At 42.7% G+C, this 15,948-nt stretch overlaps 1 protein-coding gene across 25 annotated transcripts in view; it reads right to left on the bottom strand.

Annotated features, from left to right (window-relative positions):
* Positions 1-15,948, bottom strand: part of ATG7 (autophagy related 7) — a 283,351-nt gene that overhangs the window by 233,070 nt on the left and 34,333 nt on the right. For 21 of the 25 annotated variants that reach the window (XM_016940476.4, XM_016940479.4, XM_024355330.3 and 18 more), the window contains 4 exons: positions 15,403-15,520; positions 13,426-13,503; positions 9,066-9,182; positions 6,990-7,139 (listed from right to left, as the gene is read on the bottom strand). In XM_016940476.4, coding sequence (XP_016795965.2) covers positions 6,990-7,139; positions 9,066-9,182; positions 13,426-13,503; positions 15,403-15,520 — 463 coding nt within the window. The remainder of the gene's footprint in view (positions 1-6,989; positions 7,140-9,065; positions 9,183-13,425; positions 13,504-15,402; positions 15,521-15,948) is intronic. The other 4 variants (XM_054680375.2, XM_054680374.2, XM_063806605.1 and 1 more) reach the window with 1 other exon arrangement.

The raw sequence follows: 15,948 nt of genomic DNA, 5'->3' as shown, positions 1-15,948 counted from the left end.
GTAAAAGAGTAGCTGAAAACCTTTGCGACATTTTAAAAACAGAGATATATAGCTGGAAATAAAACTAATGAATGGAACCTCACCTAGTACAGTTCATTTATTTGCCAGTATTTCCAAAATGGTCATAAAATGGTCACAAAGCATTTTTCAAACTGCAGGTGGTGAGCTATTTGCGATTCTTAAATCATTTACTGGGTCACAACTAGAATTTTTCAAAAAGATAAAACAGAATAAAGGAAAGCATTATTTTGCAAAAGTCTTGTTTGTTATGTGTATGTGTGGGTGCAGATTCAAAGACATATACTGGGTTATAACAGGTATTTTTAACTATAAATGACAAAGAACTCCAGCATTAAGCAATCACAGTAACAACCATACATCACCCAAGAAGTGAGATGAAACCAATCACAGGCGCATTTGCTTTTGAGCTTTCATTTAAAGACCGTACCATCAGTGAACTGGTAAAACTTTCTTGGATGTCCCGGGGGCTGCTGAACTGGCAACCCTGCCAATCTCAGGAGGGGCTTCTCTTGTGCCTTCCTTTGGTAAAGGCAGAGTTGGCTGTGTGACTCGGGACCTTAAAACTCCATTTTTATGGAATAGCTGGAAACTGGGGTTAATCAAAGAAAATTTTCCTTTGAAAATGAAAACTGAAAAACATTCTAAGAAAATATAGTGGGAACAATTAGAACATGTGAGTGAAACTTAATGACTCTTAGTTCTCACAGCCACCTACAAGGAAGGGGGTGTTGTTACTGTATGCTTATACACACTGAGGAAACTGAGGCTCAGAGGGTTCGACCCATTAAGCTGTTGGGAACTGAAGTCTGGCCTTCCTACTCTACCCCAACACATTGTGAGCTGAGCAGAAAAAAATGGCTGCTTCCTTTTTCACTATAGGAAGCATTCTCACTGTAGGAGGTAAGATCATTCACATGTGAAGAGGCTTCCATTCCCTAGTCTCTTTTCCATTCATCTCATCTGTAAAATGCAGACAACACTTCTCACTTTGCAGGGCACGTAAGGATAAGCGATAACATGTATGAGTGACCAGCTGCATGCTGGTCACACGGTCAAAACTGAGACCATGGCAGTCCCAGCTGTTGGTGGCTGGCAATGTGTCCTCTTCAGGGGCAGGTACCCACTCTCTCATAGTCAGCCAAGGCTTCACACACAAGTGAACAGTACCTCCACACGCAAAGCTCCCACTCTGACTTGGAACAAAGAGGACTCATTCACCTCCTGACCTTAACAATCCATAGGCTCCCCACTAGGCAGGCTAACTCCTGTCTTTTCCTTCATCTTCCTCCAGGCATGTCAGCGCTCTGTGCGTCTCTGACATTAGATGCAGAACTGTGTGCACATGTGGATTTTTCTAGGGTGAGGATCCATTACTTCCAAAACATTCCCAGACATTACGCATCTGCACCCTACTCCAAATTAAGAAACCCTGCTCTGAATCAGCCATGCAGATCATATACCTCCCCTGTATTCTGTCTCCTGTCACGCCAGTAACCATGCGTGTAACTCATTAGACATAAATTGAGGTGTACAGACAATTTGGGAAAGTCTTTGTAAAATACGTGGCCTTAACCAGACAACAGAATGCTCACATTAAAGAGAACACTTACAATGAACTAATAATAAGAGCTACCCTCTACTCACTGAAGGCCTACTGTGTGCCAGGCACTGACCCAGGTGCTTCCCATGAGCAATCTCCAGTCTTCACAACTCATTTATGCATGAATTCATCCTTCCATTGCATTTTACACACCAGGCATGATGCCATGGGATGCAGACACAATGGTGGGAAATCAAAGATAGGGCACCTGTCCTGGTAGAGCTTACATTTAAATGGGAGAAAAATATATTAATCAAAGATCACTCAAGAAAATGTAAAATTATGGACCAGGTGTGGTGGTTCACGCCTGTAATCCCAGCACTTTGGGAGGCTGTGGTGGGTGGATCACCTGAGGTCAGGAGTAGGAGACTGGCCCGGCCAACATGGCGAAACCCCATCTCTACTAAAGATTAAAAAATTAGCCAGGTGTGGTGGCGTATGCCTGTAATCTCAGCTACTCAGGAGGCTGAGGCAGGAGAATCACTTGGACCCAGGAGGCGGAGGTTGCAGTGAGCCAACATCATGCCATTGCACTCCAGCCTGGGCAACAAAGAGTGAAACTCCATCTCAAAAAAAAAAAAAAAAAGAAGAAGGGATGCACAGTGCTATGAGAGCTCGCAACAGAAGGAATAAACCTTTTTATAGAGGTCAGGGAAGGTTTCCTTGAAAGAGTGAGCACTTAACAGAGCAAAGGGGAGGTAGGGGGAGGGAGGGGTAGAAGTAAAGAAAAGAGAGAGAAGAGAGTTCCAGGCAAAAGGTGCATGCAAAAGCCCTGTGGCAGGGAACACGGAATGACTTGGGGCTGGATGCCCACAGGGGCCAGGCCACACAGACTTTTGTAGGCCGTATTAAAGAATTTAGCCCCTACTCTTAGAGCACAGGGAAGAAGACATTCAGGTGTTTCATTATGATAGGGACACGATCAGATCTGCTTTTCTAAGGAAAACTGTGGGGATGATATGGGAATGAACTGGAGAGGCCCACAGTAGATACAAGGAGGCTTGTTAGGAAGCTGCTGCAGTATAGCAGAGATTGAGGTGGTGGCAGAAGAAACGCAAGGTGGTAGGCTGAGAGACATTCAGGACATGAAATCCACAAGACACAGGGGTGGTAGGGGGAAGACAGCTGTCCGGTAGGATAACCAGATTTCTGGCTTGTGTGACTGGATAGAAGCAGCATCATTCTGAGCCAATGAAGCCAGAAAAGGACCAGCCTTGGGGCAAAGATTGTAAGGTGCAGAAGGAGGCAAGCAGGTGGCTGGATAATACGGCCCGGGGTCCAGAGGGAGGTTCAGGCCGGTGGGAGAAAATTGAATTACTTGGGAGGAAATGGTTTCTGGAGTTGTAGGCACAATGAGATAACCCAGAAGAGAAACAGGTTGAAGAGAGAAACTCAGAGGGATTCCAACATTTCTCCATCCTACACATGAGGACACAGGGCTCAAAGAGCAGCAGTGACTTTTCAGGGAACAAAGTGCTGGTAGGAGGAGGAGGGGGCAGAATCAAGTAAAACATGAAGCCAGAACACAAGTGCAGGATTTCATACTGAAAAGAATCCCTATTTTTGAAAAAAGAGGGTGAAAACCTTCAAGGAAATGTCGTGGCTCAAAGGGAAACTGGAATCATGCTAAAGAGAGTGAACAAGGTTAATGCAATAAAAGCAAGAACCACTGAAAATGATGTCTAGAAATTATTTCTCTAGGGTTCGGCCCTGCCCCCGGCAAAAACCTTCTTTAATTTTCATACCAGTCCACAATTCTCTCTCTTTCCTCTCAGCATTCTCACATCATGTGTCTCTTAAGTGTCCAGCATTGCACTAAATGTTGAGGATGCAGAGTGGGGACAAACAAGATTCTGTGCTAAAGTTGCTCACAGGCTGGGGATATGGGGCAGGCAGAAAAGCAAATCAACAATTACTTTGGAGACTAGTCAGTGCTAGGAAGGAGGCTGCTACCAGAACACAGAAGAGAGAAATGAAATGGCGCAAGCAATCAGCCAGTGCTTCCTGGGGTAATGAATCAGAAAGGTAGGTGAGGCAGCAGCCAGGTGACAGAAGGGAGACAGACAGATGTCTGCAGGCAGAGAGATGGGGGAAGCTGCGGCATTTGGAGGGCACAGGGGTAGCCAGATCACAGGATGTATCTTGGGAAATATCAAATGAGGCTAGTGGTGGACAGGAACCGGAACTGAAGAGACCTCAAACGCCAAGCTAAGTAGTTTTAACGTTATCCCGAAGTCAACAGGAACCTTAGAAGGGTTTTAAGTAGAAGAGTTACATGATCAAATTTACACGTTAGAAAATGCACTTGGACAGCAGTGTGGAGGAGAGACGGGAACATTCAGGGCCACAGGTAGGAAAGGCAGCATGAAGGCTATAAAACTCCTATGAGGCCGTCATGCTCTAAGGCTTCTGGTGATCTTTCCTAGAATAAGATAAGGCATAGAAGACCAACCAAAGTATCACCCGTATCAATTCTCTGAACTTATCTTCCATTACTTGAATTTCTACTTAACTTTCCACAGGTCAATGTCTCATCTCCTCTAGAAGACCTTAGGTGGTGTGAGAACAAGTATAACTGTATCTCAAAATTTCTGGCCCATAAGGAGGTGTTCATCACGTGTGCTGAGTAATTCCAGGCTTTCCTGAGATACCACCCTAACCAAGTGAAGGATAGTGTGCCTGAATCCGACAAGCAGACAGGCAGTTAGTCTCAGGGACAGGGCACTGGTGAATCCCTCAGAGCACTTCAGAGGAGACCCCAGAGATTTGTTGTCTTTCAAAATATACTGCTGTTGAAACATAAAGGAAGTGGATACATATTGAGCATCTACCATGTGCTCGGCATTTTATTCACATTATCATGTTTAATCCTCACAAAACCTTATAAGGAGGTGGCATTATCACCATTTAACAGATAAACTAATACAAAGAAAAGTTATGCAGTTTCCCCAAGGTCAAGGGAATGGTAGAAAGGCCATAGGCTTGTGGCCGGGCACAGTGGCTCACGCCTGTAATCCCAGCACTTTGGAAGGGCGAGGCGGGAGGATCACGAGGTCAGGAGTTTGAGACTAGCCTGGCCAATATGGTGAAATCCCATCTCTACTAAAAATACAAAAATTAGCTGGGCATGATGGTGCGCACCTGTAGTCCCAGCTGCTTGGGAGGCTGAGGCAGGAGAATCACTTGAAGCCGGGAGGCGGAGGTTGCAGTGAGCCGAGATCGTGCCACTGTACTTCAGCCTGGGCGACAGAGCAAGACTCTGCCTCAAAAATAAAAAAAATAAAAAAAAAGAAAGAAAGGGAATAGGCTTCGGAATCAGACAATGTGGTCGTGTGACTTTGAGTCTCAAACAGAAAATGCAGATACTAATTAACTAACCACAGGTAGTAACTAACACTTGTTTCACAGACTTATCATAAAAAGATCAAGTATGTGAAAGTCCCTTTTAAATTAATTGTAAAGCACTGTTCAAACTGTCATTATTTTGGCAGAGCTGCACTTTGGGGAGGACCACTTATTTACCACATACAACCTGACCTACGGTCGCTTCCAAACACAGGCCATTTAATCCTGCCTGCTATGACAAGAGGACTTCACACTAGATTGGACTTTAAATTATTAACGGTCTTATTGCTATACTAATTTAGCTGTGGTTCTGTGAAATCACCTGGGGGAAAGAATTTTAATAAAAATTCAATCTTCAGTCCTCAATTTAAAAAGGGCTTCCTCTGGGCCAGGAGTGGTGGCTCACACCTGTAATCTCAGCACTTTGGGAGGCGGAGGTGGGCGGATCACAAGGCCAGGAGATCAAGACCATCCTGGCTAACACGGTGAAACCCCATCTCTAATAAAAATACAACAAAAAAGGGGAGGTGGGCTTCCTCTGAAAAATAAAATGTAAACGTAGTTGATTTTAAAATGTGCTTTTAAAAAAAAAAGTCATCCTAAGTTCAGGCTAAAGAATAACCAGACCGTCAGTTAAAGTCTTTCCTTTTTTCAGCTCTGATATATTCACATGGCTATGGAGATGATTCCATTTGATTTCAGAACTTCATAACACTCATAAATCTTTGTTATTTTTAATTCATAGTCTCCTGTATGGCTAAGACAACTTCCTATATATCTGATCACTTCTAAAAGACATTTACAGTACTCTTTCATTCATTCAAAAGAATTTTATTGAGGGCCTCAGACAAGTACTAGACACTATGCAGACACAAATTCATAAGACTTGGGCCCTGCCCTCTTGGAGCTTACAGTCTAATATGGCACAAAAAGAAACTTGTACAAGGTACTGGACCTGCAAATGAGGATCAGGGAATAAATGCAGTGACTTCAGATAGGGATAGATCATATATGGCCACACCATGAAAATGCTTCACAGTGGAGATAGAATTTCAATAAGACAGAGAGAATTTCTTAGGGTTTTCACAAGTAGAACATGTTTTAGGAAGATGATACAACATGAGGAAAAACAAAGATACAAAAAAAGTTTTAGGTGTATCTGACGGGAAGGGGATGGAGATTCTGGAGAAAAATAGATAAGATTAGCTGGAGCAATGCTTTATGAGGAAAATAATGGAAGATAAGGCAGGAAAGGCAGCTTGGAGCCAGAAGGAAGACACCATTATGCTCTTGGTCAATGAATGATACACTAAATGTGGGTAGTTCAAGGGAGATTCTTCTACAGTAGTGTTGCACAACATGGAAACAAGATTCTAAGTGTCCAGGAGTGTGATATGAGGGGCCTGAACTACAGGGTAGTTCTGGGAATAAAAATTAAAACATAGAGGGTAAAATACATCAGGAGGGAAAATGGAAATAACTTTAGCACTAATAGAGAGTAAGGTATTGGCTGGGCACAGTGGCTCACGCCTATAATCCCAGCACTTTGGGAGGCCGAGGCAGGTCACGCATTCAAGACCAGCCTGGCCAACATAGTGAAACCCCGTCTCTACTAAAAATACAAAAAATTAGCCAGGCATGGTGGCGGGCACCTATAGTCCCAGCTACTCGGGAGGCTGACCAGGAGAATCGCTTGAACCAGGAAGGCAGAGGTTGCAGTAAGCCAAGATTGTGCCACTGTGCTCCAGCCCAGGCAACAGTGCGAGACTCCATCTCAAACAAACAAACAAAAAGAGTAAGGTATCAAAATTATTCTGAGCTGTAGTAGAGCTAGAAAAACCTAGAGGAGCTGATTCGATAACTGTAGGGGTGGGAGAGGATAGAGATAAGGAAATGTTCTTAAACATCCTTTGAAGGCTAAGGAAATCTAAACAAGTTTGAATTTTGCAGTGGTCTCTTGTAACATGAACTTCAGATTTTTAAAAAAACTATATAATAAAATGATACTCAAAGTTTATCTGACCTTCGTCCTTTGACCTTGGAAGAAATCACTGTAGTGTTTAAGCAAGGAAACCAGCACCGTGTTCTCATCATACTTGATTAAGAAGTAAGGAAGAGCTGTGACTCCTTCTGTTTGACAAAGATTATCATATGCACACTCCAGTGCTTCAATCTGAAAACAGAAAACACATTGTTATTCTCTAGAAAATTACATATCTAGTTCTGGGCTAAAAACTAACTCAAAAAAAAGGTACCTTAAAACCAGAAGACTAGAAATGACTGATCACACTCCTCTTACTCTATTACAGCAAGTGAACATAGAAGTGCCTCCAAATAATACCACTTAGCTTTTATATAACACTTTCCAGGGGCATGGTGGTGTGTGTCTTAGGGGCACAAAGGGACTACAACATGGTAGTTCCCTAAGCTGTCAATCAGAGTTTTAGAGCGGTAACGAAACATTCTTTCTCTCCTATGATAACCCAACATGAATCTACCCCTGATGAATTTTATCCCGAACCTTTCCATAATCTTCAACAGCTTTACTGAGACATGACTAACATACCATACAACTCACCCATTTACTACTTTTTGAGACAGGGTCTTGCTCTGTCACCCAGGCAATCACAGCTCACTGCAGCCTCGACCTCCTGGGCTCAATCAATCCTCCTACCTCAGCCTCCTGAGTAGCTGGGACCATAGGCACACACCACCATGCTCAGCTAACTTTTTTGTATTTTTTATAGAGATGGGGTTTCACGATATTGCCCAGGCTGGTCTTGAACTCCTGAGCTCAAGTGGTATGCTCACCTCTGCATTCCAAAGTGCTGGAATTACACTATAGTTGTGAGCCACCGTGCCTGGCCCAATTCACCCATTTAAAGTACATAATGCAATGTGCTGTTGGTTTTTTTAGTATGTTCACAGGGTTATGCAACCACCACAGCAATAATTACAGAACATTTTTGTCCTCAATAAAAGAAACCCCATACCTGCCAGCAGTCAATCCTCAGCCAAAATCCTTTTTCCCTACTTATATTTCTTCTTGGGAAATTAGTTCCACAAAACCACAACCTCGGATTTGTACGAACAAAGAAAAAAAAATTTTTTTTTAATCAATAATGGCTACTCCCTGAACAGCTCCAAGAGAGCTCCCTGAATGATGGCTTCAGTATTCAGGGCTTTAGTGATTGATGTGTTTCAAGAATTCAAATCATCTTGACACATAATCTTTGCCTTAACAACAATCAGAATTCTCTAGTTTAGGGTCTCTGTTCTACCAGCCTGATTATTTTAACTGCTCTTCTGGGAACCATCTCTAATGAACTGATTATCTATCCCAAATGTCACCGACTAACTCTGCATGTACTGCTCCAGATAGAAAAGTTCTGCAACTTGGTACAAGGGTAGGAGAATGCCTTCTGTTTTGTTTCAAAGACTCTTTCCCAGAGTATACTGCCTTATGTTTCCCCACATTGAAAATGAAGACCACATTTTGGTAAATTCTTTCGGTGTTTCGAAATATTCCTATAATTCCCCCTTACTGGCTTAGCATTTCACCAAATACCACTGAAAACCTGGAAAATTACTGTGCAGTACATCTTCAAAATGACTTTACAGACCAGGCAGGGTGGCTCATGCCTGTAATCCCAGTACTTTGGGAGGCTGAGGTGGACAGATTGCTTGAGCCCAGGTGTTGAAGACCAGCCTGGCCAACATGGCAAAACCCCATATCTATTAAAAGACAAACATTAGCCAGGTGTGATGGGATGCCTGTAGTCCCAGGTGCTCAGGAGGCTGAGATGAGAGGATCACCTGAGCCTGAGAAGTTGAAGCTACAGTGAGCTGTGATCGTGCTACTGCACTCCAGCCTGCGTAATGGGGGTGAGACCCAGTCTCAAAACATATATAAATATATATACAAAAAAATGACTTTACAAACATTTTCTAAATAAGTCTGCTCCTAGTACCACCTTTGGAGGATTTCAGTTACCACGTCTTCATCCAGAGAAGTGCCTGTTTGTCTTTGGAAAGAACTACATAACTACTCTTGCACATTCAACCCAATTTTATGTGCATTTTGGTTATTTGTTGATACCTGTTTTAGTGAAAACCTTTGATCCAAACCCACTGGCCCCTGAATGAGAGGTAAACTCTCTGGAAGACAGAGGGCAGGATAGCAAAACCAATAGTAGAAGTGGTACTTCTTTAGATCCTAGAAAAAAAAGTATAAATAAGTTATTAGAATAGCACCATTAAGTTAAGGTGAAATGCATCTATTAATGTAGCTTCTCAAGGCCAATTAAGATAGCAAAGCTGATGCAAACAAAGTCTGTCCAGCTTATCAAATATCCTCATCCCCAACAGAACTCATGATCAAATAAAGGACTTTTGTATTCCCAAAATAGTCTCATATACCACCACTAATAATATGATGACAAACATAATATACTTTATTGGCCACTTGCTAACAGAAAATGTGCAATATGTAATTGATATTATCATCATCATCCTTTAACCTACAAAACCCCCCTGGGAGGTAATTACTATTATCCCATTTTATAAACAGAAAACTGAATCTTACAAAGGGGTAAAAAACCTAAACAACAACAAAAAAGATGGCAAGGGGCAGAGAAGAGATCAGAACTCTGCTTCCAAAACTTAAGCTTTTTTCCACTGACCATACATACTTAATGTACTATCTACAGAAGCACAACTTCCAAACAGTTACCATTCTCTTCACAATCAAATAAATTACATGTTATTAAGGAAGCTGTGCTATTCACATATGTATGCATGCCTGAAATAATACAATATTGCTTTTGGAAATGGCTTAGTGGATTTAAGTCAACAACTATCAAGCCCTTGCTATGTACAAGGCAAAACATAAGACACTGACAATAAGATGAATAAACCCCAGTCCCAGACACCAGGCAGCTCACTTTGTGGACAGAGCAGAGATAAAGCGAGTGCATGATTAGAGCCATGGAGAGGCTCTAAGTAGTAAGCTGGATGGGTGAATAGAAGAGGTTACATCTTCACGGGTGTATCTGACTGATCCCCCACCAGGGTAGGAGATCCAGGGGAAAGGATTTGTGAGGCTGTCTTTGACACTGTTCCCACTCACGCTAATGGCTCTTGCTTCAGAATTCCTACAGCTTTTGGGGCCTTAATTAAATTCATGTTAGCATTCCAGACATATGTGGTTATTTGGCAGCTTGCCTACAAGCCTGTGACCACTGAATATGAATGCAGTTTATGTAGCTAATTAATATTTCTTCTTGAATCTTGCTAAGAATTAAAATTGGATGGTTGTTAGATGACTTTTTATTGAGATATAATTTACATTCCATAAAATTCACCATGTTAAAAAGTATACAATTTAGTGGTTTCTTTTTAGTATAGTGATATGGTTGTACCATCATCACTATTAATTCCAGAATATTTTCATCACTCCAAAAAGAAATCTCATACATATTAGCAGAGACTCCCCATTCCCCCTCCTCTCATCCCCTGGCAACCACTAATCTATTTTCTGTCTCTGTGGATTTTCCTAGTCTGGACTTTTCATATAAATGAAATCATACTAGACAACTTTTAAAATGTAAATGTATATGTAATCATGTGTACAGATGAGAAAGTCTAATAATTGTAATCTCTGCGGTCTCTAATTCTGCTATTCATTGATCAACTAAGAAAAAATTCCCTCTTCACAATGGCAAAATGAACTGCAAAGCTGAAATTAATGAACTGTCTAGTCCTATGAGTCCTAAAAACAGCAGAAGGAAAGCAAAAACACCTCCAGAGATTATTTTCTCTTCTTTGTACTTAAATGATTTGTCATAACCGATATTTAGTAAAAGGTTAAACAATTCAAGATGAAGAAACTCACAAAATCTTTTTTTTTTTTTTTTTTTTTTTGGAGACAGTCTTGCTCTGTCACACAGGCTGGAGTGCAACGGCACGACGATCTCAGCTCACTGCAACCTCCACCTCCCAGGTTCAAGCAATTCTTCTGCCTCAGCCTCCCGAGTAGTTGGGACTACAGGCCGCCACGCACAGCTAATTTTTTTTTTAATTTTAGTAGATACGGGGTTTAACTATGTTGCCCAAGCTGGTCTCAAACTCCTGAGCTCAGGCAATCCGCCTACCTCGGCCTCCCAAATCGCTAGGATTACAGGCATGAACCACTGCACCCGGCCGGACCTCACGAATTCTAAGAAACTTTATCAGGTCATCCTCAAAAGTCAAAAAGCTTGCATTTCTTAGGATTCTTTTCAGGATAGAAATGACCTCCATTAAATTAAACATAAAGTCCTTGGTGTCTGAAGATTTTAAAAAGTAGATACTTACAATTTTTTTTAAGTCAGGCTAAGAATGCTCAGTAAACAAGGCAGCAAGACCAACACACATACTGACTCTAGGCAAACCTTAAAACTTTAAGTAAGAGCTAATGTTATTTTTCTCATTAAATGCAAACTGTCAGCATGTTCTACCACGAGAATTCTTGGTACAGAAAGCCTACTGACATTCAAGTAACTAGAAATCTTTAACTAGCAATGCTTACAATTTACCCCAGTAAAGAACCTACAGGCTGCGTGCGGTGGTTCATGCCTGTAATCCCAGCACTTTGGGAGGCCGAGGCGGGCGGATCACGAGGTCAGGAGATCAAGACCATCCTGGCTAACACGGTGAAACCCCCTCTCTACTAAAAATACAAAAAATTAGCCGGGTGTGGTGGTGGGTGCCTGTAGTCCCGGCTACTCAGGAGGCTGAGGCAGGAGAATGGCGTGAACCTGGGAGGCAGAGCTTGCAGTGAGCCGACATTGCACCATTGCACTCCAGCCTGGGTGACAGAGCGAGACTCCGTCTCAAAAAAAAAAAAAAACTACAGAATTACCCAAACGTATAGACAGATTATTAATGCCAAATTGAGCCAAGTAATCAGACAAAAAATTTAAACATTTTTCTCTCTCCTCCACTATTACATAGAAAGCATTATAACTTGTTAGAAAATGTGTTCCTTGTAGATAGCCACCCACTGGCCTTGTTTGATTGCTATCATACCCTCCTTTGCCTTGGGCAATAAATCAGAGGCCTCCCCTGCATCTAGGAATCTAGGAGGAACGGTGGGAGGTCAGGGAAGGAAAACTTGCCAAAAAAAGAAGTGGGAAAGAGGATTAATGTCCAAAGCTGATGATGCTGTGGTGAAACAGCACACTTAATACACAGCAACATTACTGTGTTTATATGCCCGCTCCAAAGAACTTATTCTAAAGAAGTAAAATGAGCAGGAGAAAAGATCAATATGGCTAATATTATATATTTTTCAATATACCACAGTATTTTTTTTTTTTTGAGACAGGGTCTCACTCTGTTGTCCAGGCTGGAGTGCAGTGGTGCAATCATGGCATGCTGCAGCCTCAATCTCCCAGGCTCAGATGATCCTCCCACCTCAGCTCCCCAGTAGCTGGAACCACAGGCAGGCACCACCACACCCGGCTAATTTTTATATTTTTTGAAGTGACAAGGTGTTGCCCAGGCTGGTCTCAAACTCTTGGCCTCAAGTGATCCACCTGCCTCAGCCTCCCAAAGTGCTGGTATTACAAGCATGAGCCACTGTGCCCAGACTAGCATTTTTTATAACAGTGAATATTAGAAACCACCTAAATATATAACAGGAATCTATGAAACATACATTTGACAGAATGTTATATAGTCAATATAATAATAAAGGATATGAATTAGTTTTATATACACAGATATATATACACACATCTGTGTGTTGCTGTGTGTGTGTACGTGCCTGTGTATAACTGGTATCTGTGTGTGTGTGTACGCACACACGCACATGCATGCATAGCTGGTATCTCTATAATCAACCCTTACCTTTTCCCTACTTTTCCCTCACCAAGGCCAGGTCCTTCCATCTACATCCTACCCCTTCTTCACTGGGCAGCACATGTTACCCTAATACGATTTCCTTTTCAAGGCTGCCCTTAACGTTCATTTTAATTAGATTTCGCTTACAGAAAACATGTTTCTGTCTTTAAAAAAACAAAAAAAAATCAACAAGCAATTTTGTGGTCAAGCTATGCAGTGTGATCTCCTCTAATCCAGAAGCACCTTTCCTTTATTTAGATGGTATTTAGGATGGTATTTAACAAAGGCATTAGCAACAATGAAACCACATTCCCTGAACCTGACTTTATCATGCCCTGTGTTATATAAACTATGCAATTACTGCCAGTATGATCCATAGGGGTGAATTAAGTTAGCATTGGTAATAGGTGCCAGCACTATCTGGCCACTAATCAAATGAGCGTTTCGTTAACAGCTATTATTTAAGTAACAGAAGGTAGCAGCTTCGGAGAGAAGAGCAGACTGTTCTACTGGTACACTGGGCTAAGCCAGGGGATTTCACCAACCTCGGTGCAACCGAGAGCCCATTTACTTACTGCAAATGTCAAGAGGAGGAACTTGTTGAGGAGTACAGGCTTTTCAAGAGCAGCGCCTGATTTTATGGATTCCCATATCTGCAAGAAGAAGAAAAGCATCAAGGCAGGTTACCAGGCACCTCTGAGTTTCTCACTCTCAGGTGAAGTGTGGAGCTGAAAAGCACCAGGCTCTTCTTTCCTACAGGCCCAGCACCACTTACCCCAAACAATGAAGTGGGTTGTTACCTCACTCTGCCGACTTCACACTGCCTCTCTCCCAGCCACACTCCCTTCAACATCTAAGCCAAGTGAGGGAGCCCAGGCGCCTCCTCTCAGCAGATCTCAGCACCGAGGGGGCAACCAGGCCATTTTCATGCCTTCACAATCTCCTTCAGCAAATATTTACTTATTGTCTACTATATACCAGGCACATCAGGGTTACAGAAATAAAAGACACAGTCAGTCCCTACCCTCAAGACACCTGCAGTCTAGATAGACTGGCGTAAATGTATAACTTCACCACCATGTAGGATTTGCTGTCACAGAAGTAGGTAGAATTTATGGGAGGAATTCTCTGCAGACTCTGCTGGGGAACGGGGAGAGTAAAGAGCCTGGGAGGGGCTCTCAAAGGAAATGCTGTGAAATACACATAGAGGTTTCTTGAAGTTTTATTTGAGATTATCTTGCCCTGAGAGATGAAGAAAGAAGAACAAACTTCAAATTTATGTATACTCAGCAAGTACTGAGACTAGGAGCAAACGCTGGTGCTGGTCAGCAGCTGTGGATCACAAGATGTTTTTGTAGCTAAGATTCGTAGCTAAACTTGCTGTTACTAAGCAAGACAAAACAGTTGCACTAATAAGAATCATTCCCTAAGTATGGGTGGAAGAGGGAAATAAGTAAGCAGAAGTAAGTTCCTGCTACTGACATACTGGCCTTGGAGGAGCTGGACCACTGAAGAGAGGCCCCCAGTTTCCGGTAAGCCGAGGGGGCATGAGGCAGAAGCTGCTAGGAGAATTCTGGGCCCCAGTTGAGGGGTGGGATATTCCTGTGGGGGCGGAACCTGCTTTTTTCCAAGATGATTAAGGCCTGACCCAATTCTTTGGAAACTCCCTTTTAAATGTGCAGCCAAAGCAGGAGGCCCAGGAGCAGTCAAGCCACAGGTCAAGAAAAACGACCATCCTCTCCTGAGTCACAGGGAAGCCTGCCTCAGGACCTGACCACTGCACCCACACCAACAAGATTCATGTCGTGATAAAGACTGGTATAAAGACTCCTTGATTACAGCAGTTAGACAGGATTGGGATAAACCGGCCCTACCTCCCATTTTAATTCCTCTCACTAACTCCAATGTAAAGAAGCAAAGGAAAGACATTCCAGGCAGAGAGGATATTGTATTCCCAAGGAGAGAGGACAGAACAGAAAGTAGGTGGAAGGAATTACATGTGATTTGCTATGACAGACTCAGAGAATGCAAGGGCAAGAGTAAAGAGGTCAGAAAGGAAAAGAGGACAACAGGGCCAGGCCACAGAGGCCTTGAAAATCAGATGCAGTAGATTAGATAAGTGAAGACACTGGAGAGACTACATGATAATCTCCTCTACCGCCATGGTGCATAGGATTGCCAAGCCTCTCCAAGGCACAATAAACAGAGTGCCTAGAGGCATTCAGCCACAGGAACACAACTCTCAGAGGTCTGGCTGCTTCAAAATGCTGGCTGGAGATGAGCAGCAAACTGATTACTTAACCGCTGCCCTGCCATGTTATTTCCAGCCTATCCCAGGTGAGAGCCTGGATGTCCTCTCCCTGACCTTCCTGCCAATACAGAAGGAGACTGCTGGGAGTATTCTCTCTGGAGAAATATACCAAAGCCCACAAGTGTCTTTAAGTTCCCTTCATATGCCAGTTTCTGCAGCAGACCCATGTGCCTGATCACAAACACTGCACCTGCCAGGACCACAGGAAATATGACACATACATCACGTTTTCACAGCTAACCTCATTTGCTGCTTGTTCCAAAAGGAGCTTCTTATCTGCAGTCTTGAAAGACTCGAGTGTGTTGGTGTTATACAGTGTTCCAATAGCTGGGCAGCAACGGGCTGGGGTGGGAGCACTCCTAGATACAAGAGAAACACGGTTAGCCAGGCACAGCTGGGACTCAGCCAGGGAGAGACAAGTCAACCACCACTGTAGTGGGATAAAAAGGGTATTGCTCTGCAGGGCAAACAGAAGATTAACTGTATGTTTTCTTGGAAAAAGATGAATATCATCACTCAAGAACTAAAAAACAGGCACCATTCCCCCCTAAAAGCCTATATATTCCCTATACTCTAACCTATCAGGATGCTGTTCTTCTACTGTCCCCCAAAGAGAAGTTCATTTCCTATTTGTTCTTCTTTCCCATCTTTAACCTGAGGGAAATATTGTTTGTTGAGCTGTGCACAGTTTGAATTCTCATAACAGCTCTTTTCCCCCATTTAAAGGTTTAAGCAACTTGCCTAAGGTCACATAATAATAGGCAGAGCTTGAATCTAAAACCAGAAC

Source organism: Pan troglodytes, chromosome 2 (genome assembly GCF_028858775.2).
Source record: "Pan troglodytes isolate AG18354 chromosome 2, NHGRI_mPanTro3-v2.0_pri, whole genome shotgun sequence".
In the NCBI taxonomy this organism is placed as follows: Eukaryota; Metazoa; Chordata; class Mammalia; order Primates; family Hominidae; genus Pan; species Pan troglodytes.
The sequence above is the reverse complement of the archived record's forward strand: the minus strand, read 5'-3'. Positions and strand labels throughout refer to the sequence as shown.